This window comes from Rhinoderma darwinii, chromosome 4, assembly GCF_050947455.1.
Source record: "Rhinoderma darwinii isolate aRhiDar2 chromosome 4, aRhiDar2.hap1, whole genome shotgun sequence".
In the NCBI taxonomy this organism is placed as follows: domain Eukaryota; kingdom Metazoa; phylum Chordata; class Amphibia; order Anura; family Rhinodermatidae; genus Rhinoderma; species Rhinoderma darwinii.
The window spans coordinates 396,580,435-396,597,054 of NC_134690.1; the positions used below are offsets into that span (position 1 = coordinate 396,580,435).

A 16,620-nucleotide genomic window follows, 5' to 3' on the forward strand; every position below is an offset into this window, starting at 1 on the left:
TCTCTGCTCTCTCTCCTCTCCCCGCTCTCTCTCCTCTCCCCGCTCTCTCTCCTCTCCCCGCTCTCTCTCCTCTCCCCGCTCTCTCTCCTCTCCCCGCTCTCTCTCCTCTCCCCGCTCTCTCTCCTCTCCCCGCTCTCTCTCCTCTCCCCGCTCTCTCTCCTCTCCCCGCTCTCTCTCCTCTCCCCGCTCTCTCTCCTCTCCCCCTCTCTCTCCTCTCCCCGCTCTCTCCTCTCCCCGCTCTCTCTCCTCTCCCCGCTCTCTCTCCTCTCCCCGCTCTCTCTCCTCTCCCCGCTCTCTCTCCTCTCCCCGCTCTCTCTCCTCTCCCCGCTCTCTCTCCTCTCCCCGCTCTCTCTCCTCTCCCCGCTCTCTCTCCTCTCCCCGCTCTCTGCTCTCTCTCCTCTCCCCGCTCTCTGCTCTCTCTCCTCTCCCCGCGCTCTGCTCTCTCTCCTCTCCCCGCGCTCTGCTCTCTCTCCTCTCCCCGCGCTCTGCTCTCTCTCCTCTCCCCGCGCTCTGCTCTCTCTCCTCTCCCCGCGCTCTGCTCTCTCTCCTCTCCCCGCGCTCTGCTCTCTCTCCTCTCCCCGCGCTCTGCTGACGCTGCACGGAAATTGATCACTTACTGCCAGATTTCCCCACAGATTACTACTGATCGCAGGGGGTCCCAGCAGGACGACACATTGTGATCAGCTCATTGTCAGGGGACACTTCTAACAAGTAGGGACTGTCCAAATCGGAGAACCTACCAATTTTAATTAATGCAATAATGTGGTGCCATAGTGTTTGGCTTTGTTACTTAAGGCCACGTTTAGATGGGGCTGAGTATAGCAAAATTTGTGGGCTAATGGGGTGTTAGAATAGCCCATGCAACAGTGGCTGAAAAAAAAAAGACACATTTGTTGCAGAATTTTGCTGTGGATTTGACCCATTGCAATGCACATGGTGAAACCCGCAGCAATACACACATGTAAAACGTCATGGATTGAATGCAAAATCTTACAGCTCTGGTTCCACCATTTGTCATTGTGTGTGTATATGTCAGGAGATGGGTCAGTGTCTGCAATCTGGTGAATTGTGAAATCCTTTTATTTATTGTTCTTTGCACAGACCAAAGTCTACACCATCGGGACAGCCGAGTGCCAACGGGGTGCAGTCAGAAGCCTTGGACTACGACCGATTAAAACAGGTATGAGAGGGTTTATTAGGGTTATAACGGATAAAATGTGTGAATCTACACAGTCGAGTCACATTATTATGACCACCTCCTACTTTCGACTTTGGCAGCGCGTATCCCATGAAAGACGTGATGTGTCGTGGGCTGGCTAGGTGGGTATATAAGGTGTGCGGTCGGCTGTCAGATCACATATCACTCGTTGGGTGAAAGGGGAGATTTATCAGAGTTGCAGAAAGGAATGATTTTTGGCTTTCGGGCCCAGGGCGGGGGTATTTCTCACACAGCGCAGTTTGCGAACTGTTTTCGTGCTGCTGTGGTGAAAGTGTATCGTGAGTGGACAAATGGCACCATTGGCAATAACCGACGTGGAGACTGCGGAGCACCACGGGCCATTGATGTGAGAGGTGAACATCGGCTATGAAGGTGCACGAGGGCCGAACGACCCACTACAGTGGAGCAGCTCACTGTGAAAATCAACCGGGGGCTACCAGACGTGTGTCTAAAACAGTTCAGTGAACCCAACTGTGGACGGTGCTCTGGAGCAGACGGATGGTCACTGCTCCTATGTAACAAAGGTGCAGCGGAAAAAAAATTGCATGCCAGTATTGGAATTGTACCACCGATGATCGGCAAAGGGTCGTCTTCTCCGATGAGTCACATTTTCTTCTTCAGTGAACGGATGGACATTGGTGTGTCAGGCGAAAAACATCAGAGAACAAACACCTGGCAACCATTGCTGAAAGAACACAAGCCGGTGGCGGCAGCGTTATGGACTGGGGAAATTTTTCATGCCATTCTTTGGGCCTCTCATCCATGTGGAAGGCTCTGAACCAATTTGGGTATGAATCCATCGTTGCTGATTGTCTACTCTGGGGCAGATGGATCTTCCAGCAAAACAATGCGACATGTCACACGGCTAGAAATGTCCGACTGTGGCTGGAAGAGCACGACCAAGACTTCCAAGTATTTCCCTGCCCCCTAATTCACCAGACCTGAACCCAATTGATCATCTGTGGGACCTCGATCGTCTTGTTCGCTCTATGAACCCTCCCCCGCGCACCCTCCAGTAAATGTGAGATGCACTGCAGTCAGCACGGCACCAGATACCGGAGACCACCGACCAGCACCTTATTGATCACTCGCCCGTCTAGCTGCTGTCTGTGCTGCACACGGCGGTTACTCTGGATATTCGCTGCTGGGCATAACAATGGGACTCAACTGTGTGTATAATGTGTAAAAAGAAAATGACATAAAAAGTTACTAAATATGTTCTCCAATGTATTTGCTGGCAGACAGATTATCGGATACAGTTGCCACAGGGTTCTCAGTTGGATTTCTCAGGGTGTTTTTGCTTTTTTTATATTTAAAATGTATCTTGCTTAAAGGCTATGGAAAACTTTTGAAGACTTTTTGTTTTAGTAAAAAAAAATAAAAAAATGTATTCTAGTGTTTAGTGCAACTGGAAGCTGTATCTTGCGCTGAAACCCGAATCCGTCAGGTTAGCAGTACTGACGGATTCGGTGACACCCCGTCCACACACAGGATCCAGCTGTTATCATTAACATCTAAGTTTATAACACCCACGTTCTGAAACACGCAGAACCCGCTGTCACCGAAGCCGTCAGTAACGCTAACCTGACGGATTTGGGTTTCAGAGCAAGATACAGCTTCTATATGTCCTGGATACATAGGTGTATCTCAAAAAGTAAAATCATATATTTTTAATGAAAACCAATTGCAAAGTTGCACTAAACACTAATAATAATTTTTATTTTTTTTAACGAAGAACAGTCTTCAAAGGCTTTCATAGCCTTTAAGGTCAGAGTGCAACTGTATTTCTTTGTTTTCTTTTCCTCTGCACATTCAGTTGAAGTCGTGCGTATTTCTCTTATGAAAAATGTTAGTGAATGTGGAAATCTGTGTAGGTTTTTCTGCAGGACAATTCTGCGAGTTAAAGTGACTGTCACAAACTACAAGCCACATCTCGGGTTGTCCAGTTGCCAAGGTAACCATACGATGCCGGAAGCTGCTCCTGCAGGGGTCATATGGTTGCCATGTGAACGGCACCGTCCTCTCCGCTGCTGCATCTCATCGCCAATTGCAGATTTCAGCAGAAAGTGGCTGCTAGTTGGTGACACTGTCACTTTAAGCAGGAATAGATTAAAATCGTTCATAAATATTATTTTTCCTTCTCTCCATTTATTAGGACATTTTAGAAGAGATGAGAAAAGAATTAGCGAAACTGAAAGAAGAGCTCATTGATGGTGAGTGCGTTATTCTTGTGGCACGTTACAGATACGTGTATAAATGCAGTGAAATTATCTGGAATCTGATAATCCGGCACAGACCTGCCATGTAATGTTAAATCTCACAAGACCAGAGCCAGTTAGGAGACTCCAAAGTGATAGCATGTCGGGGTGTCCAACTGTAAGGCGGGATTCACACGACCGGGTCGTTCCCGAGCCCGAGTGTCGGCCGGTAAAATCGGCCTTTCTGCCCGGCCGGTTTGCATAAAGTTATGCATCCGTGCCGGGCCGGGCAGATCCGGACAGTGACATCAGCGGCAACTCATGAAGGGGAATCCCCATGTGTTCGGGGATTCCGCTTCAGGAGTTTCCCCTGATGTCACTGCCCAGATATGGACAGAGACATCAAGCGCTCTGTCCAGGAGCGGAATCCCCGAAAACACAGGGATTCCGCTCCTTCAAGGAGCTAAAGTGCGGCTAGCACATAGCAGAGCGGGGAGATACCTCCCTGCTCTGCTATAGTGGCGTCGCTACAGTAGTAGCAGCCGCTGCAGCTGCTAGCGGCGCCATCGAAGGTGTCACCGGGCCAGGGTGCTTTTAAAACAAGCAGGAGAAGGGAGCCAGCGCAGCGCTCCCTTCCACCTGCTGTACACCCCGGCCCTGCCACACAGTGTACAGCGATGCCATTCGTCAGAATGGCATCAACTCCTCCTCCTCACATGCACTCTGCGCTGTGAGGAGGAGGAGATGGAGCGCAAGCGCCGGAAAACCCGGCCATCACTCGGGACACATTCTGGTGATGGCCGTGTAATACCCGGCCCCATAGACTTCTATGGGGGCCGGGTACCCGGGCGAAGATAGAGCATGTCCTATTTTTTGACGGCCGGTTTTCCCGGCCGTCAAAAAATCGGTCGTGTGAATAGCCCCATTAGGGGTCTATTATTCCTAATGCAGCCGGGTGCCGGCCGATTTATGAACGGCCGGCACCCGGCCGGGAAACCCTGCCGTGTGAATGAGGCCTTACTCTCCGGGTTTTACAAAACTGCAACCCCCAGCAGCTGTTTTTAACCCCTTAAAGGGTTATTCCCATCTTGGACATTTATGGCACATTCAGTGGATCCTAGCTCTGTAGCCCGCACCTAGATCGAAAACAGCTGGGACCCGCATCGATCAGAGACTTATGGCATTTCCTCTCCATTAATAATAACTTTTTGATAAAAGTTATTGAATACGTTAGAAGTACCCCAAAACGGTGAATAAAGAAAAAAAACAATTTTGCAAAAAAATAAGCCTCATACGGATACTTCAACACAAAAAAAAAAGGTTACGGCTTTCTGAAAACCCCAAACTACTGCGCATCATAAATGGGTTTTTCCATAAACCGTCCCATTGAGTTGAATAGAGCAGCAGTGCGCATGTCCGACTGTCGCTCAGTTCAAAAGGGAGGGAGGGAAGCACGGGACCCTCGTTATCGTGATTGGCGGGTCCCCCTGCAATCAGACACCTTTTATCCAGTGTTGTTTGCGGGAATACCCTTTGAGGGGTTAATGATAGCAAGCAGAGATCTTGAAAACAAGGAAGAACTAAATTCACAATTTGTTAGATACATTTTGTCAAACTGGAATACCCCACCTATTTTTGCATAAATTTTTTTAATAAAACAATGAACTATATATATTCGTGAGCATCTCTCCCTCTATCCTATGGAAGCTTTAGGCTATGTTCACACGGAGTATTTTGGGGGAGGAATATCTGCCTCAAAATTCCATTTGGAACTTTGAGGCAGATATTCCTCTCCCTGCACGCCGATTTTCGCGGCAATTATCGCGCCGTTTTTCGCCCGCGGCCATTGAGCGCCGCGGGCATAAAACAGCGAGATATACGCTTTCTCCTGCCTCCCATTGAAGTCAATGGGAGGTCGGAGGCGGAAGCGCCCGAAGATAGGGCATGTCGCTTCTTTTTCCCGCGAGGCAGTTTTACTGCTCGCGGGAAAAAGACGCCGACGCCTCCCATTGAAATCAATGGGAGGCGTTCTCGGCCCGTTTCTGCCGAGTTTCGCGACGCGGTTTCCGCGTCAAAAAGCTCGGCAAAATACCCCGTGTGAACATAGCCTTAAACTCCTGGAGAAACCCTCGAAGAAATTAATGCAGCTCTAAAACTCATGAGGAAAAAACACATTCAGAAGGAAGTCGTTTTCTTAAAAAAAATTGTCCGGCTGCATTGCCAGAATTAGATCAAATCCTGTCTGGCTGCAGCCACCACTAGGGGGAGCTCACTGCATACTTTTTTATTATTGCATTCAATTTAAAATCTGTATGCAGTAAGCTCGTGATGGGGGGAGCTTTGCAGGCAGATAGGATTTTATCATTTAATGGGTTATTCCCATCTTAGATCATTGCTGTGGCCCCTTCATTCTCCGCATTGGTGGGGTCCCAGAGGTCGGATCCCCACTGTTCATAGTGATGGCATAATTTAGCGATATGCCATCACTTTATAATGGGGGAATAACCCTTTAAGCACTCATTACTTTCACTGTTAATTAAGAATAGGCCTTTCATCTACGGTCTCACGGTTAACTAACAATTTTTCCCCCCTTTCTATTTTAGCCATCCGGCAAGAGCTAGGGAAATCGAACAGTACATAGAAAAGACTGTCGGGAGGCGGCACCGATGCCCTGATTAGAAAGGACTCCTCTGTTTTCTAAGATGAGAATCCTGCAACCTGGGAACGGCAAATAAAGACCTTTCAGAAACTTCAGTTTGGATGTATACTGAATCTCTCCTGGTTTTCTGCCTTTAAATTTTTTTCCCCCCTTCCCAGCACCTCAATAGCGATGGTCTTAAAAGAAAAAAAAATTTGAACAATTATTATGCAGAAGTTCCAATTTCCGGCTTATTTTTATTTTTTTTTATAAAAAAAATATTTTTCCTGTCCAATAAGCTTGTAGCGCATAGACGAGAATCCAACCATGTCACAAACAAAAAAAAATCATTGCCTAAACTTCGATAACCTAGAACGTAGACGAGAAGAGAGAAGTGTCGGGTCTAGCAAGTGTAACTCAGGTTTGTCTTCCTATGATATTTGGTTCTTTTTGATTTTACGAGACACAACACACATACAATGTAGGACGTCGCTGTATTCTGGTCCCACCGACGTTTTTACCGCGGTCACCAGTCTAATATTTGGGAGACGTCGGGGTTAAGGGGCGGAGGGTTGCACATGGAGAGCGTTTTCATTTTCTACATATTTTTTTGATACTTTGACAAAGGACGGCTCTTGGTTTTTGTAGTTTCATTGAAGACGAGCAAATATCTGTTAAAAAATCAAATAAATGCCTTCTTAAATTAACGCTTCTACCAAATCGAAAGAAATAAACCTATTACCGCTATGTTTAGAGATTTATTTTTACCTTGCATGGGGAGAACAACATTTTAGGGTCTTGGGACCTCCAAAAACTGCATGTCACGTTAGCGGCCTGTCCTAGGTAAGACGCCAAGTTCTCCATTATCCCAGAAACGCTTCTCTTATTGGATTCTATTGGCCTTTACGGTGGTCATCGTAACCGTCATGATGACCCCCCCCGTACATACGTGTCATAGACCCGGCTTTACTTTTGCTCTTCGATGTTGATGACTGAGTGGATTGTACTGAGGTTTTTCCATGTTGGAAGGGGAAAGTTAGGCAGAAGTTTTGAAAGTTCCTGCACATCGCTCATGTTGGAAACCTTCGGAGGTCACCGGTTGAAGTGACTCGGTGGGATGTAAAACTCAGGATGGACGTTTGTAATGTTGAAAGATTATGTGCAATGGAGGCTTGCTTGGAATTGTGCCATATTGACATGGACCCTCGGAGATCTTCTGGATATGGGATATAACTACAGCTCCTGGACGCCAAAGCCAGACGCCTCTACAAGCTTTGGACCTTAAAACACTTTTGATGCTCTTCTGATTCTTGCTGAAGCCCGTGGACTTTCCAAATAGAAAAAAAAAATCAACCAGTATCTCTAATCTGCAAGCAGCCACTTCTATCCCTCACTCATCCCCTCCAAAAAAAAAAGTTCTGCATGGTACGAAGTAATGGAACAGCGGACTATTTGGGACAGGCTTGTCCAGGACCGGCTCACGTGAGGATTTTTCATCTTTCTGTTTACTTCTGTTAATACTGCGGACGTTACAACTGTAAGAGAGTTCAGCCAATGTATGTGATCCCTCGTGTCATATCTGTTAGGACTCCAGACTAAGCCAACGTTTTAATATGACTACGAGCAGTCCAAAGTATGACAACCCATGGGGGGGGGAGGTCCTCCCTCGTTTTTTGAATGAACCGGTTTTATGCACTATGCGTTTTTGTGCCTTGGTCTAAAAATGAAACCTGAAATTTCAGTTCTAGAGTAATCAATTGTCTCCATCTTGCGTTCACATCTTGTCTGGCATATCACTTTTTGTTACCCCCTTAAGACGGTCCTACCCCACCCTCATTATTCTCATATAAGCAAACACTAATAGATCCCCATCAGGTATTGGCTCATTAGAGATTTCAGTGATTCAAATGTCATTTTTTTTTTTTTGTAATTTATTTTATTTTTATTTATTTTTTATTTTTTTTTATTTTTTACCATGTAGTCCAATTTGGAAAATTTCTGTAAAAGAGAATCATTTCAAGGGGGTTATGTCTTGTTTGTATTGGGTGTCTTAAAAGTTTAAGACCTCCTGCCCGCTCCGTGTGAGCTTTCTTTAGTAACACTGTGACCTAAGCTGTGATATGATACCCAAAGGGGTTAAAAATGATCATTTGCAATGAAAATGAATGTATAAAATCTGTGTGCTGGTGCTGAAATCTCTACTTACAATCATCCCGCTCATGTTACATGTCTCATCTGAAGCAGGAGTCGGAATCCTTTTACGAATGTCACCTGCCCGTGCTTCTTGTTTTTACCACATTTAGATTATTTTTTTTCTTCCATGTTATCTCTCTTTTTTACCATTGTTTTGTTTTTACATTTACTACATGCTAACTTTTTTGTTTTTGTTTTGAGCAAATTAAATAAAATTGCAATATTAAGTGTTGCTACCATTGGTCTGGTGAAGGCGTCTAATCTTTGGACTGCTGGAAAAGTTTTCTGACAGGTTATCTTGAATGTGACTTAAAAAAAACTGAACTAACTGAATGCCCTATAAATAACTTCATGGTATCTCCACTTGGAGGTTTACATACGCTATCATTATTTTTCTAATTTTGAAGATACATTTTACCAGTATTGAATACGCTCCAATAATGTAAGACTATGTAATATGTATAAATGAAAACTGTATATAATCACGGTTGTGCGTGTTTATCTTTAAAAATATTGGTCTGACGGCGCAGGAGAATATTTGCCCTACAAGGAACAAGTTAATCTCAAGCCACTAATTAAAAACACCCATCTTAAGACCCCCCTCCATTTTTATAGAAGAAAAAAAAAAAACACCCTCCCCCATAAGTACTGGTGTGGTTTGGTGGGTGTAGGTAAGTCATTGGTTCTAGCACTAGTGAGAAATCTGCCAATGTCTATCCAGAGTCTTCCAGTGCCATTAGGGGGGAGCTTACTGAAAACTAATTTATTACAGAGTTTAACCCCTTAGTGACCAGCCGATTTTAAACTTTCATGACCAAGCAATTTTTTTAAGTTTTTCAAACGCCGCATTCCAAGAGCTCTAACTTTTTTTTTTTTTTTTTTTTTGCGTCGACCTAGCTTTATAATGTCTTGTTTTTTGCGGGACAAGTTGTATTTTTTAATAGCACCATTTTGGGGTACATATAATTTATTTAACTTTTTGGGGGGCGTAAAAGAAAAAACAGCAATTCGACACACTTTTTGCGTCTTTAATTTACGCCCTCTACCCTGTGGTATAAATAACATAATAACTTTATTCAGCGGGTCATTACGATTGCGACGATACCAAATTTATATGGTTTTCTTATGTTTTATGACTTTTACACAGTAACAGAAAGCAGCAAATCTGGCATTATTTTTTTATTTTATTTTTGACGACTTCTCTGAACTTCTCTGTAATTTACAGCACAGCAGACGTCTCGCGAGATTACGCTGTAAACTGTCATTTACAGCGAGATCGTGCTGTGCTGTGCTGTAAATCACAGAGAAGTGTCAGGATTCTGAATACAATGTATATTCATTGTCAGGACACTGCAGTAATGTTATAATGTATGTGGCTGCACACAGTGATATAACTATATCGCTATCTGCAGTGTAAATGAATGGGGAGAAGTGTATGACGCTGATTGGTCACTGATTGGTCAGCGTCATACACTTCTCTCCACAACGCCCACTTGGTCATATAATAAAAAACGCCCAGATGTCCATTGAGAAACTCATTAGCATAAAGCTAATATAGGTCATAACTGATCGTTTTTCTAAATAAAAAACACTGCTGTAATCTACATTACAGCGCCGATCACATCATGTACAAGATAGGCCACTTATAATGTGGTGACAGCCTCTTTAATCTCTCTCCCTTTTATCGTATTTTGTCTCATTGCAATTTGTACTGAGAAAAATATAAAGAAATCTCTGTGTGACTCAGGCAATCAACCATGTCCCCCCTCCTTACTGTCATGTCTGGCTTAAAGGCAACTGGCTGTAGCAGGATCTCCCTGTCTGCAGTAGAATAATCAGATCATTAAGCCCACCCCGCCACGCTTCATTAGATCTAAATGGAACTACACAGCAGGAACTTTATTTCAGGGACATGGAGTAGATACTTCAGACAGACACACTGTTTGAGCAGCTTTATATCATGGTTACATTTCTCATTCATTTCAAGGTTTAGTGTACCTTTTAGATCCTTGTCATGCTTTACCCCTTAGGCTCTGCGTTAGGCATAACACGTTATCCGTTTTACCTGCAATGCTTCTTTAAATATCCTTGAGGTGTAGTTGCATTCACTTAAGGCCGGATACACACGAGCGGTGCGCATCTCGGACGTGAAAAACGATAGTTTTCACGTCCGAGGTGCATCTGTCCTCTGCGCTGCGTGACGCGATGTCTTGCATCCCCCATAGTTTAGAATCTATGGAGGGATGCATGAAAAAATAGGAATGCCTCTGCCTCATATTAAAAATCAATAGGGGGGGGGGGGGGGGGGTGGTGATTTCGGCCATTTTTGGCTCTGATGCAGTTTCCGCATCATATTCAGCGCTGAAATACTCAGTGTGAACTGACCCTTTTTGTTTAGCGCGCAGAGCATTGCCTAGACTGGATACAAATGTATTCACTACTCCGCTGAGAGCAAGACTAAGGAATGTGCAGCTTTTCAGACTGTTACTTTAAATTAAGTGTTCTCATTCATTCACAGCAAGCAGAGATCTTGAAACAAAGTATTATTACAGTGGTTAAGTATTGTTAACATAAAAACTGAAAACCCTTTGAATTTAGGACAATGCTGAGCTGTACGTTGTGGGTGTCACCTGTAAATTACCGGTGATACTTTGCACTAACAGCCGGGATTGCAGATAATTCTGGTCCCGCTTGTTTAGCGGCTTAGATGGCACGATCATTAGCGACTGTGGCATCTAAACTGAGGAGAGGTGCTCTCGTGACATGATCACTGGGTGCTGATGTGATGCTAATGAAGGCTCGAGGTCTGCCATCTTGGTCCTCCTATTAAGCCCAGAGGCAGGGCCTAATTGGAGGAAGCCAAATAAACTGCAACTTACAAATATTGCAGTGTATTGTACCAGCGATCTAATGATCGCATGTTCAAGTCCCCTAGTGGGACTAAGAAAAAAAACAAAAAACACTGCTCCATCAATGGGCAAAAAAAAAAGTTAGGGGTCTCAGACTAGGGTGGCACAATTTTTTTTCAAATTGTTTTTATTTCGTAAAAGTAGTTAAAATTAAGTTTGGTATCGCGGTAATTGTATTGCATCGCAGACTAACGTTAACATGTCATTTTACCTGCAGGGTGAACACTAAAAACAAAACCCAAAAACAATGGAGACGTTTCGCTCTTATTTTTTTTTTTACATTTCCCACTACATTATATTGTGCCATTAAAAACTGCAACTCGTCTGGCAAAAAGAAAAGTTTGACAACGGAAAGAAAAAAGTTATGGCTTTTGGGGGGAGGAAAAAACCAAAATGAAAATATGAAAAATATCTGTGGCGGCAAAGGGTTAAGCACACTAAAAGTTGTGTACGGGAGATACCAGTGACCGCCAATCCTCCGTGACTATGGAACCATCTTCATGTGATTGGGGCCTGTGCCACTTGGACTGCACCTTCTACCCAAATCCTTACTATATTACATCCCATTATACGATGCAGCAACATTTCTCTATTAACCAGGTGAGGGCCAGGAGCTCAGGCAGACAAGTGTGGACACCAGACTGCCCAGATACGTCTTCTCGGGACCTACGTGAATCTTCAGTCTCCAAGTAAACCGTTATAAATGGGTGTACACTTAGGGTAAATATTGCGTAAAATTTGCAGCGTAATACATTAGTAGCAAAGCGGATGAGATTTGAACAGATCTGATCCACACGCTGCGGGAAAAAACGCTCAGAAATTAACTTGCGGTGCGGAATTTAAATCCGCAGCATGTCAATTTATGCTGCAATTGCGCTGCTTTTCAGTTGCGGGTTTGCCCTATTGAATTCAATGGGAATGTAAAACCCCCAACAAAAAGCCAAGCCGATTTTTGCTGCAGAATCGCAGCAAATCTGCAAAAAACGCAGTTCGAAAAAAAAAAAAATCTCTTACTTACCCAGAACTCTCTGCTCCTGCGTACTGCCCGGCCTTCAGGGATGACGTTTCATGCCATGTGACTGCAGTCATCCCAGGAGGCCGGGCTTCAGGACGTCAGAGGGACGTTTCGCCATGGTTACGACCAGGGTAAGTTTGAAGTTGTTTTTATCCAGCGCTGCGGAAAACCACCACAATGTGGTGCTGTTTTTCGGATGGAAAGTCCTGCGGGTTCTAGGTCAGATACGATGAGTAGTTTTACGCAGTGTATCCGACCCGTGTGAACCCGGTCTAGAAGTTTTTATTGGATGTCCCTAACTATAGCAGTGTATCTATAATAAAAGTATTACTCCACCCAGCACAAGGATGCTGTTGCTTGAATGCGCCGCTAAAACCAACCTCAAACAAATGTCTTATGTAATATTTCTTGCAGTACTCATGTTCACATAGCGGTAAAACCCTACGTTCTCCGTGTGTCCCAAACGTCCACTGTCTCCATTAGTATTCTGTACTGAAAATGTACAAAATATATACAGATCAGAAAACTGAAAAATGTGGTTGCAGTGTCGCACCTACCATAGAGGCTTACAAACGTCATATTGCCCGTGGTGGAGGGGGCTTAGCAATAAACTGCTTCTTTGCTTGCTCTGGCATTGGAATAGTTTCTGCCACTAGGGGGAGCTCTCTGCACAGAGTTTTTAAAAACTAAGGCCTCATTCACACGGCAGGGTTTCCCGGCCGGGTGCCGGCCGTTCATAAATCGGCCGGCACCCGGCTGCATTAGGAATGATAGACCCCTAATGGGGCTATTCACACGACCGATTTTTTGACAGCCGGGAAATCCGGCCGTCAAAAAATAGGACATGCTCTATCTTTGCCCGGGCACCCGGCCGCCCGGCTCCCATAGAAGTCTATGGGGCCGGGTATTACACGGCCATCACCGGAATGTGTTCCGAGTGATGGCCGGGTTTCCCGGCGGTTGCGCTCTATCTCCTCCTCACAGCGCAGAGTGCATGTGAGGAGGAGGAGTTGATGCCATTCTGACAAATGGCATCGCTGCACACTGTGTTGCAGGGCCGGGGTGTACAGCAGGTGGAGGGAGCGCTGCGCTGGCTCCCTTCTCCTGCTTGTTAAAAGCACCCTGGCTCGGCGACACCTTCGATGGCGCCGCTAGTAGCAGCAGCTGCTGCTGCTGCTGCTACTACTGCAGCGACGCCACTATAGCAGAGCAGGGAGGTATCTCCCCGCTCTGCTATGTGCTAGCCGCACTTTAGCTCCTTAAAGGAGCGGAATCCCCGTGTTTTCGGGGATTCCGCTCCTGGACAGAGCGCTTGATGTCTCTGTCCATATCTGGGCAGTGACATCAGGGGAAACTCCTGAAGCGGAATCCCCGAACACATGGGGATTCCCCTTCAGGAGCTGCCGCTGATGTCACTGTCCGGATCTGCCCGGCCCGGCACGGATGCATAACTTTATGCAAACCGGCCGGGCAGAATGGCCGATTTTACCGGCCAGCACTCGGGCCATATGTAGTTAGCTCCCCCTAGTGGTGGTTGCATGCAGCCAGAATTATAGTATATATTTTATCTAGTCAGAAAAACGCTCTCCTATAGACATGTTATGAAATCAATGAAATATTATTTACCTAAAAAAAAGGTTGGTGGACATTGACTTTAGCCCGTTCCCGACATCCACCACAATGGAAGAACGGGCGGGATCAGAGATTATTCCACCTCTTTACATGAATACTGTAATACCAGGCACGGCCCAAGAGTGGCATTATTTACTGACCCTTTTCACGAAGAAAACAATATTTTTACATGTGTTAGCAGGTACCTATAGTTAGGTAAAAAATGTTGCACTAAACTTCAGCTGCAATCTTCATTCATTCTCAGACCCCTGATATGCAATTTGCAACCTTCTCCTAGTTTCCGACTTTTCTCAGGTGGACGAGTCCCTCCCCGTAATACATGCTGTATGTGAAGTCTGTGTCCAGGATGCTGCTGCCTTCACTAGCTCTCATGTATCAGCACAGCTTTATTCCTGTACTGCTTAGGGTATGTTCACACGAGGGCGTCCGTTACGGCTGAAATTACGGGGATGTTTCAGCCTGAAAACATCCCCGTAATTTCAGCCGTACCGGCATGTGCAGGTGCTTGAACGCCGCGTCAATTACGGCCGTAATTAGCGCTGCTATTCATTGGAGTCAATGAATAGCGGCTCCAATTACGGCCAAAGAAGTGACAGGTCACTTCTTCTACGCGGGCGTCTATTTACGCGCCGTCATTTGACAGCGGCGCGTAAATATACGCCTCGTGTGAACAGACAAACGTCTGCCCATTGCTTTCAATGGGCAGATGTTTGTCAGCGCTATTGAGGCGCTATTTTCGGGCGTAATTCGGGGCAAAAACGCCCGATTTACGTCCGTAAATAGGCCGTGTGAACATACCCTTAGATGGCTAGAAGTCTGGGTCAGAGCAGAACCAAAAAAGGCGTTCTTGTGGGGTGTTCCTGGCATGAAGTGGTTAGTACCTACCAAAAGTGATCCAATGAAGGACAACTGGTGACAGGGTCATGGACACCCAAGGCTCATTGATGCGTGTGGGAAGTGACAGTCCCACAGACCAGCTACTGTAGCACAAACTGCTGAAAAACTTATTGCTGGCTATTATAGGATTGTGTAAGAACACGTAGAGCATCGCAGATTCCTGTATATGGGGCTGTGTAGCTGCCGACACGTCAAGAGTGCCCATGCATTTCTTTTACATCATGTGCGTTGCATACCTGGAGAAGAGATGGCACCAGGATGCATCATGGGAAGAAGACAAGCTGACGGGGGCAGTGTGATGTGCTGGAAAACCTTGTTTCCTGACATTCATGTGGATGTGACACGTACCAACGACCTAAACATTGCTACCCCCATCATAGGTATTCCCTAATGGCATTGCCCTCTATCGGCAGGATAATGCCCCCGCCACACTGCAAATATTGTTCAGGAATGATGAGGAACATGACAAAGACTTTAAGGTGTTGTCTCCAAATTTATCAAATCTAAAATTTATAAAATTGGAGGTGTAGAAAGTGGAAAATATAGGGGGCTATTTATTAAAGCTACGGTACATGAAATACCGTCTGTGACCAATGTATTAAATGTTACTAGTGGCGGCTGATATCTGGTTTCCATTACTGCCTTGTGTATATACAGTATATATATATATATATATATATATATATATATATATATATATATATATAACATGCTGCGGACAGATGAACACTAGTTATTCAGAATGACTGCAGGCAAAATAGCAGAGATACCTTTCATGTGTGGAGGATAAATGATAATCTCTTACATTCCATAAAGTCTCTGCAGATGGAGCGTTCTCTGCGCGGATCCTGTACAAAGGGAAGCGCAACAGGTTTTAATTTTTAAACAAATGCTGAAATATTTCACTCAATAAAAAGTGTAACACGCGTTGTAAAGAATGAACACGGAGGACGTGAAAGACACTGACATGCGGCTGTGAACATTAAAGAGGCTCTGTCACCAGATTTTGCAGCCCCTATCTCCTATTGGAGCAGATCGGCGCTGCAATGTAGATTACAGTAACGTTTTTATTTTTAAAAAACGAGTATTTTTGGCCAAGTTATGAGCATTTTCGTATTTATGCAAATGAGGCTTGCAAAAGTACAAGTGGGCGTGTTTAAAGTAAAAGTACAACTGGGCGTGTATTATGTGCGTACATCGGGGCGTGTTTACTACTTTTACTAGCTGGGCGTTCTGACGAGAAGTATCATCCACTTCTCTTCAGAACGCCCAGCTTCTGGCAGATCATGCTGTTATGGCAACCAGGGGGCCTAATAAAGGCCCCCAGGTCTGCCTGCTTTGTGTTCCTATTAATCCCTACCTCTGGCTTAATAGGCTATTTTCAGAAACATGATATGCTGCAATACATTGGTATTGCAGTTTATAGTGCGAGAGATCTAACGATCGCTGGTTCAAGTCCCCTAGGGGGCTAATAAAAAAATAAACATTACTGGTATCGCCGCATCCGTAAAAAGTCTGAACTATTACACTATATCATTATTTAACCCGCACAGCGAGTAAATCGCCAGAATCTCTGTTTTTTTATCACTTCATCTCCCACAAAAATTTTAATAAAAAGTGATCAAAATGTCGCACGTACCGCAAAATGGTACCACTAAAAACTTCAGCTTGTCCCGCAAAAAATATTCCCTCATGCCGCTCAATCGAAGGAAAAATTAAAAAGTTATGGCTTTTGGAAGTGGGGAGGAAAAAAATGGAAATCTGAAAAATGGCTGCGGCAGGAAGGGGTTAAAAATAATGTTCTCAGACACTTGGCTGTTTTTTATTTCTTATCTCATATTTTGTCCAGCCAGCAGCAGCAGGTGATCACATCAGATCATCGATCACACAGATCGGTCTCTGGCTCCGCCTCTCTTTAC

At 44.9% G+C, this 16,620-nt stretch overlaps 1 protein-coding gene and 1 long non-coding RNA gene across 4 annotated transcripts in view; one reads left to right on the plus strand and one right to left on the minus strand.

The window, feature by feature from the left end:
- Positions 1-6,166, plus strand: part of ENAH (ENAH actin regulator) — a 73,777-nt gene extending 67,611 nt beyond the window's left edge. For all 3 annotated transcript variants that reach the window (XM_075863382.1, XM_075863383.1, XM_075863384.1), the window contains 3 exons: positions 1,102-1,180; positions 3,375-3,432; positions 6,021-6,166. In XM_075863382.1, the coding sequence (XP_075719497.1) occupies positions 1,102-1,180; positions 3,375-3,432; positions 6,021-6,058 (175 nt within the window). In that variant the 3' untranslated portion in view covers positions 6,059-6,166. The remainder of the gene's footprint in view (positions 1-1,101; positions 1,181-3,374; positions 3,433-6,020) is intronic.
- Positions 1-16,620, minus strand: part of LOC142760283 (uncharacterized) — a 40,213-nt gene that overhangs the window by 23,062 nt on the left and 531 nt on the right. Inside the window, exon 2 of the long non-coding RNA XR_012883287.1 lies at positions 15,507-15,549. This is a non-coding gene — a long non-coding RNA (uncharacterized LOC142760283). The remainder of the gene's footprint in view (positions 1-15,506; positions 15,550-16,620) is intronic.